The sequence below is a fragment of the Chanodichthys erythropterus genome, chromosome 12 (genome assembly GCF_024489055.1).
Source record: "Chanodichthys erythropterus isolate Z2021 chromosome 12, ASM2448905v1, whole genome shotgun sequence".
Classification (NCBI taxonomy): domain Eukaryota; kingdom Metazoa; phylum Chordata; class Actinopteri; order Cypriniformes; family Xenocyprididae; genus Chanodichthys; species Chanodichthys erythropterus.
Genome location: NC_090232.1, coordinates 43,992,327 through 44,016,468, shown reverse-complemented (window position 1 = coordinate 44,016,468; position 24,142 = coordinate 43,992,327). Strand labels below are relative to the sequence as shown.

The following is a 24,142-nucleotide window of genomic DNA, read 5'->3' as shown; positions in this document are numbered from 1 at the left end:
CTAAATGGATGTTAAGGTACTGCAAATTAGAATGTCATGTGATTGTCTGTAATGATTCAGTCTTTTACAATGTAAATATGTGAAATTTATGTTAAAAAAAAGCAACTGTACTTGCCAGAACTTAACCGTTAAAAAAATTGTAGCCACATTTTAAGTTTTAAACTTAAATATAATTTTTTTTTTTACTGTAAATTTAATTTACTGAAGTAATGTTAATATACTAAATCTGTTTTTTGTTTTTGTTTTTGTTTATTTTTTGTGCTGTATCAATATTCTTCTTACTTAATGATGTGAAAAAACTCTAACATGCCATGTTAGAGTACTAACTACTAAACCTAAGTGTCTAAGTCGCGTTTTAGTGTGTGTTTGCTGTGTGTCTCTAAAACTGAGCTGATCTCAGACAGTCCCAGGACCCTGTGGCCACTTCATTAACGGTTTTCTCTCTCTGTGTGTCTCAGTCTCGGATGCAGACAGCTCAGACCTGCAGCTGAAGAAGGAACATGCCTTAAGAGTCTTCACTTACATCAGCACATGGACACAGAGGTCAGCACTCATTCACTCTCATATTCAGATCCTTCATTCACTCATTAATTTCTTCTCCAGTTTATACATTTAGTCAACATTTTTATCCAAAGTTACTTATATTGCTATGGTGAAATATTAAAATAGTAAAATATCTTTTGTTTTTATTCAGTACTTTTTATATTTTTATTTTGTAGTAATAAATAAAAAATTGCACAGCCCTACAAAGCACAGAAAATCTGGAGTTTTAATTGCATTTATTGCAATCACAATTTGTATCATGAGAATCAATTACATTTTCCCCCAAAATTGTGCAGCCCTATATTCACTTATTCAATCTCACACATTCATTCACTCGATCAGTCATTCCCACTTTAATTCACTGACAAGTTCATTGGTTCCTTTGTCCACTGTCTTCATTTATTATAATTCATTCATTCATTCATCGATTCGCTCATTAATTTATTCTCATTCACTTACTGATTCACTTACTAACTTGCTCTCTGATTTGCTCATTCATTCTCATTGATTCAACAATTTACTCACTGACTCATTCATTCATTCATTCATTCATTCATTCATTCATTCATTCATTCATTCATTCATTCATTCATTCTCTTGTTCACTTACATACTGTCTTAATTTATTAATTAATTTATTCTCATTTACTGACTGATTCAATCACTGATTCTTTCATTCATTCACTGATTCACTCCATTCATTCTCATTCACGCAACGATTCACTCACTGACTCACTCATTCATTCTCTTGTTTACTTACATACCTTCTTAATTTCTTTTTTTCTCATTTGCTCACTGATTCACTTTCTGATTCATGCACTGATTCATATGCTTTTTTATTCCATCCTGCATCATGGCTTTTTAATTGTAGATGAATTTATGATCTGTGTTGTTTGACCTTTGATCTGCTGTAGTAGTTTAGTGTGTTAAGCACACTGAATGAGCATGCTCAGATGCAAACTTTTGGCCCTGTCCCAAATAGAGCCCTAAGTTCTTGCAGTCACCTCCGAGTCCACACTTACTGTAACGCTGCTTTGATTGTCAGGTAGAAGTCTGCAGCAGAGCTCAATTCAGTGCATGCTCGGCAAAAGTGCACATTAAGGACACAAATTGGCTGTAAAGGGGATGCTCCCTAGCACCCTTCAGAAACCTAAAATGTTAAATGTGACACCCTATCGATCTGTGGCCATTGTAAGTCCACAAGACTGCAAGTGCATATGAAGTGTGCCATTTGGGACAAAGCCTTTCTGTGCTGGTTTGGGAGGAATCTGGAGTTGATTTAAACACAGTCGCATATGTTAAGCAATGCTGAGAGCATTACAGTGCATGCTTTCTTGGTAGCTGAACGCACCTTTAAATTAGACAAAATATTTCATAAACAAGCACACAAGAAGGTAGAACTTGAATAACCTTTGATTCTCTGTTTGTTTGCAGGCAGTGTCTGTGCTGTTTTAAAGAATACAAGCACCTCGAGGTGTTCAGCCAACTGGTTTATGCCCTCATTAACTTGGTCATCGCACAAGTAACCAACCTTAGGGACCGCCTACGCAATGGCCATGGCAACAGTAGGACTGAGGGGGCGGAGTCCGAATGGGGCTCCGCCCAGCCGCAGCCTTCGCCCAATGAGGATGAGCCTCTGAATGTGGAACGGGACTCGGCTGACGAGGACGGTGGAGCAGAGGATGGTGATCAGCACAAGAACCAAAAGCAGGGGGTCAAAGCGGACCCCCAGCCCAGGCTCAGCGAGCCCGTGGAAGGTGAGAGTGGGAACGAGAGCAGCATGGACCTGTTTGCATCCTGGAGCACAGAAGACCAGGAGAAACTACTGCTGTGTGCTGCCAAGATCTTCCAGATCCAGTTCCCCCTGTACACGGCCTACAAACACAACACACACCCCACTATAGAGGTAATGCATGCTCGTATATATACAGCGCTCTTCAACAGTCTGTAATTCTGAAGTATTTTTCTGAGGCATTTTAAGGGTTAGTTCACCCCCAAATGAACATTGTCATTTAATTACTCGCCCTCATGTTGTTCTAAACCTGTAAGACTTTCAGTCATCTTCAGAACACAAATTAAGATCTTTTAAATGTAATCTGAGAGATTTCTGTCCCTCCATAGGCCACTACAAAACTGACACTTTGACGCTTCAAAAAGTTTAGTCCAAATTTTCTGAAGAGACATGATCACTTCATATGATGAACAGATTGAATTTAGGCTTTCATTCACATGTAAACATTCATCAGCAAACATAAACAGAAGCAGAGTGAACCTCATTGGTTCTTGCATATCAAGCAAACATGCTTGAGCTTCCGTTTACCATATCTAAAGTGTGAGTTGATGAATGTGAATAAAAGCCTAAATTCAATCTGTTCATCATATAAAATTTGGACTAAAGCACTCAATTTATAGTTTTACAATCTACAGTTTTACAGAATTCATAAAAAAAAATAAAAATAATAAATTTAATTTGTGTTCCGAAGATGAACGAAGTTCTTACTGGTTTGGAACAACATTAGGGTGAGTAATTAATGACAGAAATTTCTTTTTTGGGTGAACTAACCCTTTAACTTCCGCCTGAACCGGAAGTTCTGACCGAATTTACTTCTGTATTGTGACGTATTTTTCGAGTTCAATGGAATAATGAATCTACAAAAGTAGGCGCTCCATTCGCTGTCAAAGCTCGCAGCAGACAGACAGTTTTAGGGGACATTCTACTCAAGCCTTTAAACTGACGTCATCAGAGAAGGAAGGGTGTTCCAGAGAGGAAGTACATTGGCAGATTTTGATTAAAGATTATGAAGATAAATTCTTTTGTGTTTTAACTTGCACGGATAAATTGTTTACCGCTAGAATAACAATGTGCACTAACAAAGTAAATAAGGTCAATTTTGATTTCATGCAAACTTTAAAGGGGACCTATTATGCCCCTTTTCACAAGATGTAACATAAGTCTCTAGCGTCCCCAGAATATGTCTGTGAAGTTTCAGCTCAAAATACTCCACAGATTATTTATTATAGCTTGACAAATTTGCCCCTAGTTGGGTGTGAGCAAAAACACGCTGTTTTTAAATGCAAATGAGCAGAAGAGAGAGGAGCTTTAACAGCTCATGCTTCAGTTGCTCAACAACAACAAAGCTGGAGAATCTCACGCAACCAAAATGAGGATTGTCAGTAACGGTGTTCAGCCTTACATTGTTCAAACCCGAGTCGGACACTGATGGAGAGACTCAGGAAGAAGTTTAGAATGCAAAAAATGTAGGGCGGGGACTTGGTTCTGTGTATCAGTTGTTGATTGGGTGTTGAGATGTGGGTGTTGCACTCAAGTGAATGAGAGTTTACAGTCGATTTTGGAGGGATGTGGTTTAAGTGGAATAAATGATCAGAGAAGTCCGGCATACCTCACCAGCGACAGGTCTGTCGTTTCACTGGAAGATTGAGTTATGACATTTTGATTAAACATTACAAGGTCAAAAAGTAAAAAAAAAAATAAACATACATGGATTAATCAGTGACAATTATCTAATAGGTTTTTTTTAGTAAAACATTTGAAACTGTGATCCAGATTAACCAGCTTTGATATGAATCACAACATTTGTTTAATTTTTTATCAAGGTTGCTTTAGTCATCAAGGTACCTCTGAAAAATATGCCGCAATCAGTCCCAAAATGTAAAATATTTGTTCGTTTTTTTAAAAAAAAAAATGCTTTTTTCGGTAGATGTTACTGAATCTAAGGCATGCAGTGCTTTTACATGTGCAGTTATAATCAGGTTTTTGTGCACAGGTTTAATTTTTAATACACATCATGTGTCACTTTTGTCTTTCTGATCAAGCTCACAATGTCGAGGCCATTTGTAGTGCAATTATGCCAAATACTGAACAAAACCATATTTACACCATATTTTAAAAAGATAAATTATGTCTTTAGTCTGACTGAAATCAAACTGTTTTTCGTGATCCATCATTGTTGTCAGTACCAAGTACTTGTGCCCATTTCTAGTTTATCAGAAAAAAAAAATGTTTTTAATGCTGTTAAAGTCTGCACCTTTCTGTTGGGCTCAATAGAGGTAAAATTCATACACAACATAAGCAGTATACACATTTCATACTCTTCCAGTTAGTGCTTCATTATTCCTGAATGCTTTGGATGAACTGAATAACCTCAACACAAATATCCAAAATAGGATGAAGAAGCTGTTTTCTGTTGAACAGTTTGAGTTTTTCTCAGTCGCACACTTGTTTAGTAAGATTTTATTTGGATCGCTCCCTTTTTTTAATATCCGTTTGTTGTTTTTGCCCTCAGGATATCTCGGCACAAGAGAGCAATATCCTCGGCTCTTTCTGTGATATGAATGTAAGTCTCTCTCTCTCTCTCTCTCTCTCTCTCTCTCTCTCACACACACACACACACACACTCATGATGATGGGCTTGATTACACCATTTAGAGATAATTCATGAGCACAATAGATGCTGAGTGGACTAGACTTCACTGACTCTGATTTTGAGACAACTAGGTGTGGCTTTTGTGTGAAAGTACGAGATGTTCTTTGTTTAGATGTTGGCTAGCGTGATTCATCCGCTCCCATGAATCATCACAGGTTGTAGTGATTAAATACAAACTATGCATCACTCAAACTCTATATAAGTATTTCCTGTAGCTCATTTGAAGTCATATATAATTAAGAATCATTTATATCCTTTATGTTATAGTTTTTGCAGTCTGTAAATAGTGCTGCCTGCAACTGTTTTGACAGTCAATTAATCTGTGGATTATTTCTTTGATTTAATCAGATAAGTTTGTGCAATGTTACGCGCTGTGTGCAAAATAAGGTATTTATTTAATATTTAATAAACAATATTTCTATAAATAAATATTTAATAAATATATTCACAATATATTCACAACATTCATAATACAGTTTTTGCAAATATTTAATATATAATAATTAATTATTATATTATATTATATTATATTATAATATATATTATATTATATTATATTATATTATATTAATTATATTATATTATATTATGTTGTTAATCATTATGATTATTATATTGTTTTTAAAAATAATCATATTATTAAGGTAATAGGTCACGTCTGGTTTTCATACCTATAATAATCATTATATTATGTTTTATGTTATGTTATGTTTTATGTTATGTTATGTTATGTTATGTTATGTTATGTTATGTTATGTTATGTTATGTTATGTTTTATGTCATGTCATGTCATGTCATGTCATGTTATGTTATGTTATGTTATGTTATGTTATGTTATGTTATGTTTTATGTCATGTTATGTTTTATGTCATGTCATGTCATGTCATGTCATGTCATGTCATGTCATGTTGTTAATCATTATGATTATTATATTATTTTTAAAAATAATCATAATTAAGGTAATAGGTCACGTCTGGTTTTCATACCTATAATAATCATTATATTATATTAATATTGTGATAATATATTATTGAGATAATATGATTAAATACATTATTAATGTATAATGTAGTAATTATATTTTATAGGTTATAGGTCACGTCTGGTTTTCATACCTCAGGTTTTCTATATTTAATGTGTTAGTTATTAATATGTTTAGTCATAATAACAGTTGACACAAGGTCCTTTTGGGCCTTATGAATCACAAGCTAAATTTTTTTGCAAATAATTTGTAAAATCTTTGCATTCATTTGAATAAATGTTTTTATGGAGAATTGATATTTAAACTCATTTTGAGGCACAATCATGCTGTTGCCGAAGACAGTGTTTTCTTTGATTTTGGTGTGTTTTAAGTGATGTTATTACATGGTCTGATGTGTGTGTGTTTGTCTCAGGACGTGGAGGTTCCTCTGCACCTGCTGCGTTACGTGTGTATGTTCTGCGGGAAACATGGCCTCTCTCTGATGAAGGACTGCTTTGAATTCGGCGCTCCTGATACTCTCCCCTTTCCCATCGCACATGCCTTCATCACCATCGTCTCTAACGTGAGTCGTTGCCCAATCAAACCAGAGTCTGATACGTTTGACCTGTAACCAATCAGAGGCTATTTCTTCTGTGTATGCAGATCAGAATATGGTTGCACATTCCCGCTGTGATGCAGCACATCATCCCTTTTCGCACTTATGTTATCAGGTAAGAACGCATTTCTAATCTGGTCCTAAAGGTTTACAGTTATTTAATGCCAAGTGCAAAATGTGTGCAGAAATATCTGCATCTATTTCATCTGATCAATCCTGACTGACTCACTGAACGAGACGCAGGCAGAGCACAATCAAAGTACTCTTAGAAAGAGCGCTGCCGCCAAGAATCTGCTCTCGGTTGAGTTGCTAGGAAGAGCATCCCTCACCATAGCAACAGTTGCCACGGCTCTCCTCACATGACCTTGGGGGGAGCCAGACGGCTGGCAGGGGAGCTGTGAGAGCGCCGGTCATGTGACTTGAGCCAGACCGGATTAGAGCAGCACAGAGAGAGTGTAGAAGTGTGTTCAGATGGAAATCTCAAGTTTTTCTTTGATTTCTTTCTGATTTTCATTTGTATTCCTAAAGTTCAACTGGTAGAGCATGCAAAGCTCAAGTGAGGATTTTTGTTCTGCTGGCCAGATCTATTATATTATATTATATTATATTATATTATATTATATTATATTATATTATATTATATTATATTATATTATATTATATTATATTATATTATATTATATTATATTATATTATATTATATTATATTATATTATATTATATTAACCTAGAAAAGTAGTCTCACCTAAAATTACTGTTATGTTTTATGTTATGTTATGTTAATCCATCTAAAAAAGTAGTCCCAACTCAAAATGACTCTTATATTATATTACATTATATTAATTATATTATGATGTTATCCACCTAAAAAAGTAGTCCCACCTCAAGATGACTGTTATATATTATATTATATGCAAATCTACATACCATATAAATATTCATCCACCTAGAATAGTCCCACCTCAAAATGATTTATTATATTATATTAACCTAGAAAAGTATTCCCACCTAAAATTACTGTTATGTTCATTCATCTAAAAAAGTAGTCCCAACTCAAAATGACTATTATATTATATTACATTATATTAATTATATGTATTATATTATGATGTTATCCATCTAAAAAAGTAGTCCCACCTCAAGATGACTGTTATATATTTTATTATATGCAAATCTACATACCATATAAATATTCATCCACCTAGAATAGTCCCACCTCAAAATGACTTATATTATAGTATAGTATAGTATAGTATAGTATATTAATCCACCTAGAAAAAGTCAAGTCGTCTAGTCATCCCAAAATGACTATATGATATACAAATATGCACATCTATATATAATTTGATTTTGTATTAATATAATTTTTTTTATTGAAAGTATATTTTCATACTTTTACAAAAGAGAAAAAATTGCAACACACTGAAAATCATACAGCTATTATGTATTCCATTACACTATCATATTATTATAATGTAACCCTATCAATTCAGACACATTTTGTTGATAAACAATGGCATACGATACGAAATAGTTTCGTAAATGTGATGATTAAGCCACTAAAATGGTCTGTCATTTCTACTTTTTTACTTTTAAAAGCTTTTGTATGGGACCTGATGTATCCTTTAGGAATAGAAAAGGATTTTTTAATACAGATCCTTAAAGAATGTTTCAGATTTAATACAAGTCAAGTCCCTCAGTATAAAAAAGCACATAAAAATTGCAATTACAGCAGTGCTCTTATAATGGACTTCTATGGGGCAAGATATTCCAGGGAGTTTACAGAAATGTGAAACTCATAAGTGCTAATATTAAGTCTTCTGAACAAAATGTGTGTTATTTGAGCTGTAAATCTGTCGTCTTGAAGGAGCACTACTGGATGAATATTAGTGATTAGTTGTTTTTATGTGCCTGACTCATATAGAGTCAGCCGAAGTGTCTGGTCAGATGTGAATCTCTCTCTCTCTCTGTAGGTATCTGTGCAAGTTGTCGGATCAGGAGTTGCGTCAGAGCGCGGCGCGTAACATGGCCGATCTGATGTGGAGCACGGTGAAGGAACCGCTGGACAGCGCGCTGTGTTTCGACAGAGAGAGTTTGGATCTGGCCTTCAAGTACTTCATGAGTCCAACGCTTACCATGAGACTGGCCGGACTGAGCCAGATCACGGTACGAGAGGCACAAAAACACACAAGCTCTTTTTCCGTTGCGTCCAGTCTGTTCTCATTGATCTGTGCTTGTGTTTCTGTAGAATCAACTGCACACCTTCAACGACGTCTGTAATAACGAGTCCCTGGTGTCTGACACTGAGACGTGAGTGTGACGAGTCCACTCGTGTTAGTAGTTCAGTCAAGCTGGACATCTATTGACATCTTTGTTTCCTCTCTCAGGTCGATAGCAAAGGAACTCGCTGACTGGCTTATCAACAACAATGTTGTGGAGCACATATTTGGACCAAATTTGCACATTGAGGTGAGTGGACTTTTGCACGGACAAACACCGCTCATATTTATTGTCTTTGTAGTTTGGTTTTGTGATGTTTTTTTCTGTTGAACATGTAGTTCTCTCTAATCCCTCACTAAAGATTTATTATTTCTGATTGTGCTTGTATTGTTTCTGCTGTAGATCATTAAACAGTGCCAAGTGATCCTGAACTTCCTGGCAGCCGAGGGCAGGTTGAGCACTCAGCATGTGGACTGTATATGGGCTGCTGCTCAGGTACACACACACACACACACACACACACACACACACAAGTACACACACAAAGCACTATTTCTTCTGGACGTATATTGTGCACAGAATGTATATTTTCTGCATAGAATACCTGGACGACTGACTATATTTGTCAAAATGTGCAGTAAACTGCCAGAGCACTTTATCCCACAATGCAGTGTGCTTCATTTGACCTGGATGTGCATGTATATGAAAAATGACCCCCAAAAGATGCTTTTAAGTCATTATTGTGTTAAATGAGAAAAGCATCAAATAGACATTACAAAAAGTAGCTTTTTTTTCTAGATTGAACATTTATTACACAAACTTTTAGGCTTCAACAGCCATGAGGGTGAGTAAATGATGACAGAATTTTAATTTTTGGGTGAACTAACTCTTTAAATGTATATTTCACCCAAAAATTAAAATGTATCCCATAATTTACTCACACTCAAGCCATCTTAGGTGTATATGACTTTCTTCTTTCAGACGAACACAATTAGTTTTATTAAAAAATATCCTGACTCTTCCAAGCTTTATAATGGGAGTGAATGGTGCCATTTTTTGAATCCCAAAAAGCACATCCATCATAAAAGTACTCCACACGACTCCAGGGGGTTAATAAAGGCCTTTTGAAGTGAAACAATGTGTTTTTTGTGAGAAAAATATAATTGTAGCTTTTATGAACTATAATCGCTATTTCAGGTAACAGTCAAGTTGATTACAGCGGAAGAGTGTGTGTCATAAATGTGTGAAATGTGTGGGTTTTTTTTTTTTTTATTGAAATGATACTCTGAAAAACTAAAACTTCCAGTAGTGTCGGTAAATGTCTACATTAAGTCATTCATTAATGTAATATGTTCAAATGGCTGATTTATCAGGAATGAAATGACTCTCTTTATGGATGGGCTGTTGAATCATTAGTCATTAGTCGTTCAATCATTAGTTTGAATACCTGATTGATTCATTCAAAACACGGATTCATTCAGAAACGAAGCATCGCTGTGTGTTGTTTGGAGATGCAAAACAGTTCTGCTCTGGCTTTACAGGTAATATTTCATTGGCAAATCTGAGCAGAAGCAGACAATATTGTGTCTAAAATATAACACAACTTATTTATTGAACTGTTGTATAAAATCAATATCCCATTTTCACTCGTGCTCTTCAGGACAGAAACAGCACTTGTGTGATATTGTGCTTGTTACTCGTGTGATATTGGATAAAACTATATCATGATATTAATATGACGACACAACCCCTACACAGGGGCATTTTTACCCTGATATCTTGAATTTTAGGGTCATTCTAACTGCATTATATAGGCTCCATCGCACAGTGAGTTGTTGCCCTGCTTCATGTTCGTTATATTAACGTTATTTTTTTTTATCCATAACCAATTAGTTAAAGTAATGCACTAAAACGACAGCCATTTAGCCATTTATATATATATATATATATATATATATATATATATATATATATATATATATATATATATATATATATATATATATATATATATATATATATATATATATATATATATGTATGTAAAATGGAAACTACTTGAAAACAACTACTGATTTTATATATATATTTATATATATATATATATATATATATATATATATATATATATATATATATATATATATATATATATATATATATATATATATATATATATATATATATAATATAAAATCAGTAGTTGTTTTCAAGTTTGTATTTATATAATTATTATTATAAAAATAATAATAATTGCTAATTAACTTCCAGTTGGCAATATAACTAATAAATCCAAAATAACTTTTATTTTTGATTTAATAACTGAATGTTTATAAATGTTTCTGCATACTATGTTCTAAACTTTTTTTTTTCTTACTTTTTTTTTATTTCTTTTAGTGGAACAAATGCAAAAGAACAGAACAGAACAGTCAGGTCACCAGGGGTATCACATACAATTACGGTTTTCATACGCAGTTAGCTTCATATCAGGGGGTAATTAACTAATAGTTCCAGAAGAAAGAGAAACATAAAAATAAATAAATAAATAAACAGGGCAGGTAAGAACACAAAATTATTGTTAGTACATAAAAGGTTCAAGTCCATTCAGTCCCATCTTAAACATAAAAATCCAATGTTTTCATTGAACAACAATTTCACATCCACAAAAATAGGAAGTGATTATCAACACGATAACGATAATACTGATAGATTGCACAAGTGTGGAGAGGAAGAAGAATAAAAATAACAAAATACTTCATGTCTCCCTATGTTCTGTCTATACTCCTGTTTGTCAGCTGTTTTGACCAGTACATGTAAAATACATCCATCTTTAATCTTAGAGAAAAAGTCAGTTATTCCTTATCATACTTATCTTTTACAATCACTATCCACTCTACTTTTGTTGGTGGATTCTCATTCAGCCGTTTCTTAGTTATTGCTTTTTTTTTTTTTTTTACTAGCAATCAATAATACTATAAATAGGTACTTGTCTTGAGTATTAAGGCACTTTCCTTTAGAGCTGTTACTGTTATTTTGATTTTGAAGAGGTTTTCTATATTTGAGAGTAGATTTTCAGAAATTCTGCCCTCTTGATACAAGTACATCAAAACAAGAGCACATATATTATACACTCTTTCTCTTTTCGGCCTTTGTGACTCATTTATTTGCCCGTACTATAGTGTTGAACAGGTCTCTGTGTCTCTGTCCTCAGCTGAAACACTGCAGTCGCTACATCCATGACCTGTTCCCCTCGCTTATAAAGAACCTGGACCCTGTTCCTCTGCGCCATGTGCTCAGCCTGGTGTCAGGGTTACACCCCAGCGCACACACCGAACAGGTACCACACGCTTTGTAATTAACATTAACGCTTAACACGTTTGAGCTCTCACTCTCACACTTCGGTGAATTTTGAGACAGACTGAAATAAATGTATTTTTCCCTAGCTGTCCTGTATGTGGTTGTTGAATTGTTTCTCTGTATGCAGACTCTGTATTTGGCGTCCATGTTGATCAAGGCCTTGTGGAATAATGCCCTGGCAGCCAAAACACAGCTGTCCAAACAGAGCTCCTTCGCCTCCCTGCTCAACACCAACATTCCTATGGGCAACAAGAAAGGTGTGTGTTATCTGCTTTTTGATGTTCATGCCAAAGATTAATTTTAAGTTGGTGTCGATGAATGCAAAATGTAAATTTTGTTCACAAAATACTGAATTAGACATAGACCCCTGGTTTCACAGACAAGGCTTAAGCTAGTCCTAGATTAAAATGCATGTTTGAGCTGTTTTAGCTGAAAACAACGTGCTCTGAGAAATCTTAAAATATCTTAATATATGTTTTGTCTCAAGATACACATCAGTAATGTTTTTTTTTTCTATGGTATGTTTATAAAAGATATTTAAATGCCCTAATTAAACTAAGGCCTAATCCTGACTTAATCTAAGCCCTGTCTGTTAAACTGGGCCTTATTGTATTAAATTTAGGTTAGAATCCACAAATAGTAAAAATGGCATTTGAAGTCATCATAAAATGACCTTCACAAATTATTTTACTTCTGTAATGTGAAATGTTTTTGCATTTGCATTTCAGTGTAAAGAGTTTCAGGTTAAAGTGTTATAAATAATGTAAATACATAATTATCTTCGCAATAGTGACAGTTTTATTTTGCAACCATGGCTCAAATAAGCATCTCCATATGAGTTTCTAGCTAAATTTATCTATTTATGTATTTAGCTAATTTTTATTTTATTGTATTTTGCCACTATGGCTAATTTTATTTTTATTTTTATTTTATTTTACCACTATGCTTAATTTTATTTTATTTTATTTTATTTTATTTTATTTTATTTTATTTTATTTTATTTTATTTTTTTTGTTTTATTTTATTTTATTTTATTTTATTTTATTATTTTATTTTGCCACTATGGGTAATTTTATTTTATTTATTTTTTATTTTATTTTGCCACTATGGCTAATTTTTATTTATTTTATTTTATTTTTTATTTTGCCACTGTCTAATTTTAATTTAATTTTATTTTATTTTATTTTGTCACTAAGGCTAAGATTATTTATTTGTTTGTTTTGCCACTATGTCTCAAAGTATCCCAGTGTAAAGAGTTTCTGGTTAAAATGTCAGTTTACAATATTTGTCCTCAGGTTCTCCTGCAGGAAGCCCAGAGAGCAGCGACAACAGCGACACGCATCACAGTGGAGGAAGTGACATGGAGATGGACGAGCCAATCATGAGCAGTGGAAAACGAGGGCAGCAGAGGCTGTCGGACACAGAGGTAACATTCGTGCAAATTCCAAAATATTACATGAAAACAAGTGTCATTCATCTTAATTTAGGTGTTTTTCGCTGTCCCGCAGGAGTCTTTGCAGGGCAGCTCAGATGAAACGGCCAACAGCGGTGAGGAGGGCAGCAGCAGCGGCCGTAGCGAGGCGTCTAGCAATGAGGCTGGTTCCAGCCGAGCCAGCCAATCAGCAGGCAGCCCAGGCAGCGAGCTGCACTCTGACGACATGGCTGACAGTGAGGCCCTAAAGGAGGAGGAAGAGGAGGAGGAAGAAGAGGAAGAGGACGACGAGGATGACGAAGACGACGATGAGGACGATGAAGACGACAGACCTGCTGTCACGTCTGAGAGCAGCCCGCAAAAGGAAACCAGAGACTCCAGAGAGCCTTCTACGTCAGAGCTGCGCAAACGCAAAGCCGGCGAAGCACTCGGAGAGGTCCAGGGTCCTCCAGAGCGGCCCGGAATCCCACCTGGCATTTCTGTCTCTGGACTTTCCAAAACCAAATCCATCCCTTTCACCCCAGAATCAGCCGCTGCAATGGTTGCCTCGTCTTCCTCCCTTAGGATCCTTGAACCCTGCTCTTCTTCATCCGTGTGCCTGGAGGGAACGTCGGGAGAGCAGGCTGATCCCTCCTCACATTCCCAATCCCAGGATCCCCAGCAACCGCAGCAGGGCGGCTCAGAGATGGACTCCTCACACGGGCCTTCCGTTTCCCAGGAGCCGCCCTGTATGCCTCGACCGGCGGACTTCCTGACGGAGGCCATGGGCAACGAGCTCTTTAACTGCAGGCGCTTCATCAGCCCTCAGCATCACCATCATCACCATCATCATCACCATCATCACCACCACCATGATGGGTGAGGATACCTTTCAAATGTTTTGTTGACATTATCTCTTCCAATACCTGAGCTCCCTTCCTCTCTACAGCTGTGCATTTTGGGATTGGGATCTTACAGTGGACCTATTATGCCCTTTTTCAAAATCTTGATTTTGTTTTTGTGCTCTACTGGAATTTTTTTTCATACTTGAATGTTCAAATTGACCTTAAATTACTGTCTAGGTAGTCTGCTCACTAGGTTTTGACGCAGAGCCATTATGTCTTCTGGTAACATAGTCTTAACACAAACTCTTACTCTCTGCAGTCATATGGTAGAGGACATGCTGAGCGCCGACGACGTAAGCTGCAGCAGTTCCCAAGTCAGCGCAAAATCTGAGAAGAACATGGCGGATTTTGATGGAGAGGAGTCCGGCTGTGAGGAAGAGCTGGTCCAGATCAACTCTCACGCTGAACTCAGCTCGCACTTGCAGCAACACCTGCCCAACCTGGCCTCCATATACCATGAACACCTGGTGCAAGGTACATACACACCTCCAAAGGCTGCTGCCGCTGTAAAGTGTGGCAGTAAATGCCACACCACACAAACTCCATCTCTGAAATGTCACAATTTGGGTCGCTTATAACATGCATTTGAAAACGCAACACGCGCCAACCGTCTTTCCAAATTTGTAATGAGAATCGTTTATAAATCTGTTGTCAAGAAAAGAGAAGATTTAAGCTGTGTTTTTCCATCAAATAAAAGCTCTGTTTAATGTTTGAAACCAAAGAAATGAATACAGCCAGTAATATTAGTGTTGTAATTTAAGTCAGATCAGAACTTTTACACATTGGAATTAAAGTAATATGGTTAGACAGTGAGTTAATTTGGGGTTTAAACGTGTAGCGCTGAAACCCTATTGTAATTGTTAGAATTTTCAAGGATCAGCATTCTCCCCTAAAGGTGATCAGGCAGACTAAACTGTAAGTCGTTGAGACTTAACTTTGAGTGCTTGTAGTACTCACACTGTCTACAGCATCAAGGCTTGCCCCAATTGGCCTGATGGCCTATTGACCGTTTAGGAGATTCGATCGTCACCCTGGCAAACTCTTTGGGTATTTTGGATTTTATTGAAAAACCTCCTTTCATCCAATCTGAACCAAACCAGTGTAGAAAGATTCTCTGGGGTCTGATTGTCAATATTTATGAAATAAAAGTCGCAATTTCGATTCATGTCCGCGACGGGACACTAAAACGTTTGAAGTGGTCGTGGCCACTTTTACTAAAATGGCTATTCCTCTTGAACGGAATGAGATCTTGGTACACCTATGTATGGGCTCGGCCTGTGGTCGCATGAAAAAGTGGCACTTGGTGGCACTGTAAAATGAAAAAAACAAAGAAACGTAAAAAAAGCTGCAGCTACGCAACAGTCAGTTCGATTGACTTGAAAACTGGCATGTGATGTCTATGAGGACATTTGCATATCTTGAAAAACACTGCCGCCGTCAGCCAATGAATTTCGATCGGCTATCAGAACGAAACTCGCTGGGCATGTTGATTCACGGCCCTAGAGGCCTGTGAGAAATTCGAAAGAAATCGGCTACCGAGGGGCACCTTCCCATTTTTCACGTGCGTAAAGGATTGTGTATTGTGCTTTTTTTTTCTTTTCTTTTTTTTGCATACACCCACAACATTCATACTATATGGTAGAACCCCTCATTCTGAAAGACTTTGCCTCTAGGACCACCTCTGTCAATTGAATCATTCGTTAAATATTGGAGATTATTTCAAAAACCTACTTTTGCGAACTAGTCCTGGGTTTTTGGCTCAATTACTGTTAAAAACCTTTTAAAGCATAAATTTCTTATGGTAAATTGCCTGTATTGGCTGTGAATGGTCTTTTTCATCTATGATCGAGATGGTTACAGGCTTTCTAAATAAAACATAACAGTGCATCCCACAGGTTTGAAATATACTTGCGGTGGTAGCCGGGTGAAAAATCCTCCTATTACCCACGGCACAAAAATGGTCTACTACATGTGACAAACAAATAATGTGTGATTTTTAACAGTATTTTTATTTATTGAAATTAATTTTAATTACATAGCATATTATTACATTTAATTACATACTAATATTATGCATTATTATGCATTGTAAATTATGCTAAAGTACAGCATTTAAATGGTTCACATTTTCCTATGTTCTCCTTGCTGTCATATAGTGTCTCTCTCAGTGAATGGGACACAGATTTTACTAGTAAAATTTATATAATGAATATTGTATGTGTCAAATAATGTTCTTAGTCTTTTCTTCCTGTGGGGAAGACTACAATAATTTACTATGAATTAAATGGAAATCAAATTAAATAAAAAAATTTGTGTAACCAAAATAACAATGCCCAAAAGAAAAAGAAAAACTTAGCGTGTGACTTTTATAAACAAGCCCGAAATACACCGGAACTCTTAATTTGAAATGTTGAATCCTTCAGATTCTTACAACTGTATAAAACATTTTATATAAAGGCCATAAAGTAAACATTGTAATAATTCATCAACTTGAGTTCATTAGCAATCACTTGGCATAAATCTGTGCTTTTCATTGATTGAGAATTACTTTGAAGCAGCCTGAAGCGCTGTTGCGTGAACCTGTAGAACGCACAACAGCGCCGCCTTGTGACTTTGCAAAATGCAGCGCCCGTGGGAATGTCAGTGGGAGTAAACAGTTCTGACTTGATGCACACATAACGAGCAGGTACGAATCAACTAGTTAATCGATCACGGATGGTTTCATTATCTTGGGCGGATATAAAAGTATAAGAGGATAAAAATAATAAAAGCAAAAATGTGTCTCTAAATATACTTGGGCCGCAGTATATATACTTGGGCGACCTGCCCAAGTAAAGTCTATGCGTGGGAAGCACTGCATAATTTTTACACGTGCTTAAAGGCCTTAAAGGGCTTGAAGCCCTTTAATTGTTGCTTGCAGCTATATTTTGTATCTGCGCTTACTTGAAATATGATTTCAGATGAAAGTCACATGATTTTAGTCCGATGTTTATTTTTTCTTTTTCTATATGTTCGCTACAGGTCCGGCGTCGCACAAACATCAGTACTCCACCCACGCGGTGACAGACATCAACCTGGACAACGTCTGCAAGAAAGGAAACACTCTTCTGTGGGACCTAGTCCAGGACGATAATGCAGTATGTTTACTTCACAGCAGACTATTTCAGGCATTTCGTATGTAGGTTGCGATTCTCGTGTTTATGATTGTCATGTTGTCATGGTGACTAGATCCACCTATCGGAGGGCTTGATCAATGAGGCGGAGAAGCTGTTGTGCTCTCTGGTCTGCTGGTTTACTGACCGGCAGATCCGCATGCGTTTCATCGAGGGCTGTCTGGAGAACCTCGCCAACCACCGGTGAGACCATCACAGATATGAAGTGCTGTCTGAAACTGCTGAAGAGGGTCGGGCTTCTCTCAGAAATATGTTTGACAGTTTTGTTTCTGTGTGTTTTTCATCAGGTCGGTGGTGGTGTCCTTGCGTTTGCTGCCGAAGCTCTTCGGAACCTTCCAGCAGTTCGGCTCCAGCTATGACACTCATTGGATAACCATGTAAGAGAAAACCACCCACCACTACTTTTGATGTTTTTTCTGGAATGTTCAATTCAGAATTAGTTTGATAATTGGAACTTGGATTAGTTCACAGGTGTTTTTGAAAGAGTAAATATTTTTTATTTATTTTTTCATATTTTCCCTGTGTGTGCTGCAGGTGGGCGGAAAAGGAACTGCACATGATGAAGCTCTTCTTTGATGATCTGTTACACTATATCCAGGACGTGAGAGAGCAGCGCCACAAATTTGCTCTGTAAGTCTGGGTGTTTGTCTATGTTTCTACACTACCGTTCAAAAGTTTGGAGTCAGTTAGATTTTATTTTTCTGAAAGAAGTCCCTTCTGGTCACAAAGATTGCATTTAATTGATCAAAAATACTGTAATATTGTGAAATATTTATTACAATTTAAAAGAACTGTTTTCTATATGAACATACTGTAAAATGTAATTTATTCCTGTGATGGGCTTTTCAGCATCATTACTCCAGTCTTTAGTGACACATGATCCTTCAGAAATCATTCTAATAGGATGAATTATCAATGTTGAAAACATTTGTGCTGCTTAATATTTATTATATTTTTTTTTCTGTATTCTTTGATCAATAGAAAGTTCAAAAGAACAGCATTTATTTGAAATGGAAATTTTTTGTAACATTATACATGTGTTTGCTGTCACTTTTGATCAATTGAATGTGTCCTGTGTATGTGTATGTGTAATGTAGTGATTTTGAACATCAATCCCATGTGTCTCAGGTACAGTCACAGTGCGGAGGTGCAGGTGCGACTGCAGTTCCTCACCTGTGTGTTCTCAACGCTTGGATCACCTGATCACTTCAGTGAGTGTCTCACTTAATCTCTCACACATCGCTGCAAATGAGAATTGCTCTTTAACAGTATGAATATCCTCTGTGTTTGTGTGTCAGGGTTGAGTCTAGAGCAGGTGGACATCCTGTGGCACTGTTTAGTGGAGGACTCTGAGTGTTACGATGACGCCTTGCACTGGTTTCTAAATCAGGTCCGCAGTAAAGACCAGCACGCTATGGGCATGGAGACATATAAACATCTCTTCCTGGAGAAGGTCTGGCTACCTTATAATTAAACCCCAACTTGTATACAGTATGTGCCATGAGAATGAATCTTTCATCACCTGATTCTCGCCGTCTCTCTCAGATGCCTCAGCTGAAGCCGGAGACGATCAGCATGACGGGACTCAATTTGTTTCAACATCTGTGTAATCTGGCTCGTCTGGCCACCAGCGCGTATGACAGCAGCTCCAACTGCGAGGTTCGATGCAGCAAATCTTGAAATCTGTCCGGTTTGTCTTGATATGTTCTCTCTGACCTCTCTCTCTCTCTCTCTGTAGTTGTGTGGTATGGATCAGCTGTGGGGAATCGCCTTGAGGGCTCAGTCCGCAGACATCAGCCGAGCTGCGATCCAGTACATCAACTCCTATTACATCAGCGGTCAGTAAACAACAGAGTCTTACATGTATTGTATAATTCATAACATAAACATTTACAGTTTTATAACCTCTCAGGTTTAGAATAAATGAGGAAGAATCATTTTTGTTCTCAGTTGTTTTGCTACAGAGATGTTTTTATTTTTGACTGGATTAAATGTTTGGATGGATGAATGGATAGATAGGCAGATGGATGGATGATGGATGGAGGAGTGGGTTGATGGATAGGCGGATAGATGGATAGGTAGACGGATGCATGGATTGGATGGATGGAGGGATAGGCGGATGCATGGATGATGGATAGGCAGATGGATGGATGGATAGGTGGATGGATGGATGGATAGGTGGATGGATGGATGGATGGATGGATGGATGGATGGATGGATGGATAATGGATAGGCAGATGGATGATGGATGGATGGGCAGATGGATGGATAGGTGGATGGATGGATAGATGTATGTATGGATGATGGATGGATAGGCGGGTGGATGGATGTATGGATGATGGATAGGCAGATGGATGATGGATGGGCATATGGATGTATAGGCGGATGATGGATGGATAGGCAGATGGATGGATAGGTGGATGGATGGATGGATGTATGTATGGATAGGCGGGTGGATGGATGGATGGATGGATGGATGGATGGATGGATGGATGGAATGATTGGAATGGATAGATGGATGGATGGATGGATGGATGGATGGATAGGCAGATGATGATGGATGGGCATATGGATGGGCAGATGGATGGATGGATTGGTGGATGGATGGATGGATGGATGGATGGATGGATGGATGGATGGATGGATGGATGGATGGATGGATGGATGGATGGATTATGGATGGGCATATGGATGGATTATGGATGGGCATATGGATGGATGGATGTATGAATGGATAGGTGGATGGATGGTTGTATGTATGGATGATGGATAGATGATGGATTGATTGGATTGGTGGATGGATGGATGAGTGGTTGGGATGGATAGGCAGGCGGATGGATGGATATGCGGATAGATGGATGGATATGCGGATAGATGGATAGGCAGATGGATGGATGGATATGCGGATAGATGGATGGATAGGTTGATGGATGGATGGTGAATAGATGGATGGATGGATGGATAGGCACTAGGCAGATGGATGGATGAATGGATACGATAGATAATTATGTAATATATATAATAATTTTAACTTTTTGTTTAGTATTATGAATATGTGTGAGAGTGTAATGTGATGTATTTATTAGTGTGTGTAACCGCAGGTAAAACGGGTCTCGAGAAGGAGCAGGAGTTCATCAGTAAGTGTATGGAGAGCTTGATGATGGCGTCTGCTAACCTGGAGAAAGATGCCCACTCCAGCCTCACCATCATAGAGAGAGGACTTCTGCTGCTCAAAACACACCTGGAGGCCTTCAGACGCAGGTACACACAGAGAAACACTCACATTTCCTCACTGACACTGCAAGAAAACCATATCCACCAGCTTTGATATCAAAATGTAAACAGCCATGTGCACATTAAATAAGTTTGCAGATTGCCAGTAATGTTTAGGACCTTCACCCTGTAAAATAGCACAGTTATGGTATGTACAGGCGTTTAAACTCACTCGTTGAATCTCAGTGTGCTCAGGTCTGGTGTGTCTGTGTTCAGGTTTGCGTATCACTTGCGGCAGTGGCAGATTGAGGGGACGGGCATCAGCAGTCATCTGAAAGCTCTCAGCGATAAACAGTCTCTGCCGCTAAGAATCGTGTGTCAACCAGCAGGACTGCCCGACAAGGTCATCATCATAACTATTATTAGCTCAGTCATCAAGCTGAGTTTAATAAAGATTTCTTCATAAACAAGCAGTATTTACTCCATCTTCTCTCTTGCTCATTCTCATGTTGCGTGTTTGCACCTGTGTAGATGACCATCGAGATGTACCCCAGCGATCAGGTGGCTGATCTGAGGGCAGAGGTCACTCACTGGTACGAGAACCTTCAGAAGGATCAGCTCAGCCAGCAGGCACAGCTGCAGGAGTTCGGTCAAACCAGCCGGCAGCAGGACTTCCCAGGTACACACACAGAAAAAAGACGTGCTCTATTGGACAATTGTGCACCAAAATCTCTGTCTGTCAATAGGTGATCTCTTCTGGGCAAAGTTAGTTAACACTTAAATCAGTCGTTTTAGTACAAATGGATGTGTGTGTTTCTGTGCAGGTGGTCTGATGGGTCCGGTGCGCATGATCTCATCAGGACACGAGTTGACCACCGACTATGATGAGAAGACTCTTCATGAGCTCGGCTTCAAGGACATGCAGGTAATGGCGACAAATCCACATACGACCACACGCCCACTAGAGCATAAAACACTAAGAGACTTTCTGTGTGCGGTCAGATGGTGTTCGTGTCTCTGGGCGCTCCTCGGAGGGAGAGGAAGGGTGAGGGTGTTCAGCTGCCGGCGTCGTGTCTGCCGCCCCCTCAGAAGGAACACATTCCCATGCTGCTGCTGCTGCAGGAGCCCCACCTCACCACCCTCTTCGACCTGCTGGAGATGCTGGCCTGCTTCAAACCGCCCAGCCCCGACAGACCCCAGCACAGCACTGAGGTAACGTCCAGCTCCACATGTGTGACCCGGTCCAGCCTGAGTTAAACCAGCATCCAATCCCAGTGTGTTTCCTCCTGCAGAGCGTTCGCTGCGAGGAGCTGCACCTCCATGCGGAGAATCTCTCCCGCCGTGTGTGGGAGCTGCTCATGCTGCTGCCCACGTGTCCCAGCATGCTCCAGGCCTTCCAGAACATCTCCGATGACACGGTCAGTCACATTACTCATGTTGATTTATTTAAGGCGAGACTGGGGTATAAAAAAGTAACTAATTGATGTCGTCATACTTCCCCAGTTAATTGATAATATTATGAATTGCAAACATTTGTTTTGTATGAAAAGTTTCCTGAAATGTTTAAATATGCAAATCAAATCAAATTGCATATGTTTTCAGAAGACAAAATCTGAACAAATGATAAAGCAAGGTTCAGTTAGCTTGTTTCATTTTGTTGACATAGTAGAGTTTAAAGTTTTTTTATATAGAGTTTTCTGTTTTTATTGCATAAATCAAAAAATACTGTCAACAGCTAGAAAAAAAACATTATCACCATGTTTTTAGGATTAAAATGTTGTATAAAATCAGGCAAATGAAGATGAAGAATATAAATAGGACTAAAATTATGAAATGCGGTGTATGTTAGTGCTACAGACGCAGAGATTTCTTGCTCAGTGAAGGAGAAAACTCATTTTGAGAAAACGGCCTTTAAAAAATATGTATTTTACTGCACTTTATCTATTAGCATCTGTAGATTTCAATTACGCTTTCGTGACGTGTCATGTGATGCCAAAGTATTGTAACCTTATCAAAGAACCTAATAAAATATAAAAATAGATATTCCCAAATATTTAATATAGGCTATAGGGAATTGCACGCAAAATAAATGGATTTTTTATTTTTTATTTTGTTTTTAATGATAGTCTTTATAGTTTTAGTTCTATTTATATTCTTCATCTTCATTTGCTTGATTTTATACATTTTAATCTTAAAAACATGGTGATAATGTTTTTTTTTTTCTGGCTGTTGACAGTATTTTTTTATTTATGCGATAAAAACAGAAAACTCTATATAAAAAAATCTTTACTATGTCAACAAAATGAAACAAGCAAACTGAACCTTGCACCAACTACACTTAAAAGCGCAAAAGAGTCTGAAGATGTAAAAGATGTCTTGAGCACATTATGAAAAGCCAAACAGCCCAAAATCCCAAAACTGACCAGTGCAAATTAAAAAAAAATGTTTTGCTTGTAGTGTCTTTCCTTGAGATATTTCTAGTGTTTGTTTGCCTCAACATGTTTATTTGTGTCTTTAGGGATCTGACGGTTTGTGCTGGAAGGATCTGTTGAGGATCAAGAGCCCCCATAAGCTGCTTTACGCTTTAGAAATCATAGAAGCCCTCGGCAAACCCAACCGCAGGATTCACCGCGAGTCTACGGTACACATGCAGGATCACTGTAACACGATCTCTTTCATACACGCAGCCCTGCGGGCCTGTAAATGAAATGTTCTCATGTACTTTCTCTTGAAACTTGTGTGTATTTCAGGGCAGTTACAGTGATCTGTATCCAGACTCTGACGACTCCAGTGAGGAACAGATTGAGAACAGCAAGAACACCTGGAGCTGCAAGGTACAAACGCCTCTTCTCACACTTCCACTAAAAATGATCTGTTGTTATTGTTCATTGACTTATGAACTAGATAATTGTACTCAGTTGGAATCCAAATGTAGAGGTTTTAGTAAAATGATTATGCTTTTGTAATTGTACAGCTGTGTGTTCCAGTCCTTGTGCTCTTAATTGACTGTATGGTGTGTTTGAGCTGGTTTGAGCTTGTGTCTCTCTTGTAGTTTGTGTCATCTGGAGGCCTTCAGCTTCTGCTGGACATTTTTAACTCTGCAATTTTAGAGCCGAAAGAACAAGAATCCTGGACGGTGGTGAGTGTCTGTGTCAAAAGGAAGGAATAAAAAAATTAAGACTGAATATTTATTTATTTTATTTTTTTAAAGAATCATTAAGATTTTGGGCATTATATGATTTCTAATGAAAATTCTCAAAATGTTGTACTGTAATGCAAAACAAATATATTGTGATATG

The 24,142-nt window shown here is 37.6% G+C and overlaps 1 protein-coding gene across 3 annotated transcripts in view; it reads left to right on the top strand.

Moving 5' to 3' along the window:
• usp34 (ubiquitin specific peptidase 34) overlaps positions 1-24,142 on the top strand; it is a 55,223-nt gene that overhangs the window by 5,687 nt on the left and 25,394 nt on the right. For all 3 annotated transcript variants that reach the window (XM_067402497.1, XM_067402495.1, XM_067402494.1), the window contains exons 2-32: positions 459-543; positions 1,977-2,448; positions 4,847-4,897; positions 6,382-6,531; positions 6,612-6,679; positions 8,538-8,730; positions 8,813-8,874; positions 8,952-9,033; positions 9,187-9,279; positions 11,996-12,121; positions 12,269-12,398; positions 13,437-13,567; positions 13,650-14,431; positions 14,717-14,931; positions 17,479-17,594; positions 17,686-17,813; positions 17,918-18,007; positions 18,165-18,260; positions 18,759-18,841; positions 18,929-19,083; positions 19,176-19,289; positions 19,369-19,468; positions 20,732-20,891; positions 21,120-21,246; positions 21,375-21,522; positions 21,668-21,768; positions 21,846-22,055; positions 22,136-22,261; positions 23,362-23,484; positions 23,594-23,677; positions 23,896-23,982. In XM_067402497.1, coding sequence (XP_067258598.1) covers positions 459-543; positions 1,977-2,448; positions 4,847-4,897; positions 6,382-6,531; positions 6,612-6,679; positions 8,538-8,730; positions 8,813-8,874; positions 8,952-9,033; positions 9,187-9,279; positions 11,996-12,121; positions 12,269-12,398; positions 13,437-13,567; positions 13,650-14,431; positions 14,717-14,931; positions 17,479-17,594; positions 17,686-17,813; positions 17,918-18,007; positions 18,165-18,260; positions 18,759-18,841; positions 18,929-19,083; positions 19,176-19,289; positions 19,369-19,468; positions 20,732-20,891; positions 21,120-21,246; positions 21,375-21,522; positions 21,668-21,768; positions 21,846-22,055; positions 22,136-22,261; positions 23,362-23,484; positions 23,594-23,677; positions 23,896-23,982 — 4,688 coding nt within the window. The remainder of the gene's footprint in view (positions 1-458; positions 544-1,976; positions 2,449-4,846; positions 4,898-6,381; positions 6,532-6,611; positions 6,680-8,537; positions 8,731-8,812; positions 8,875-8,951; positions 9,034-9,186; positions 9,280-11,995; positions 12,122-12,268; positions 12,399-13,436; positions 13,568-13,649; positions 14,432-14,716; positions 14,932-17,478; positions 17,595-17,685; positions 17,814-17,917; positions 18,008-18,164; positions 18,261-18,758; positions 18,842-18,928; positions 19,084-19,175; positions 19,290-19,368; positions 19,469-20,731; positions 20,892-21,119; positions 21,247-21,374; positions 21,523-21,667; positions 21,769-21,845; positions 22,056-22,135; positions 22,262-23,361; positions 23,485-23,593; positions 23,678-23,895; positions 23,983-24,142) is intronic.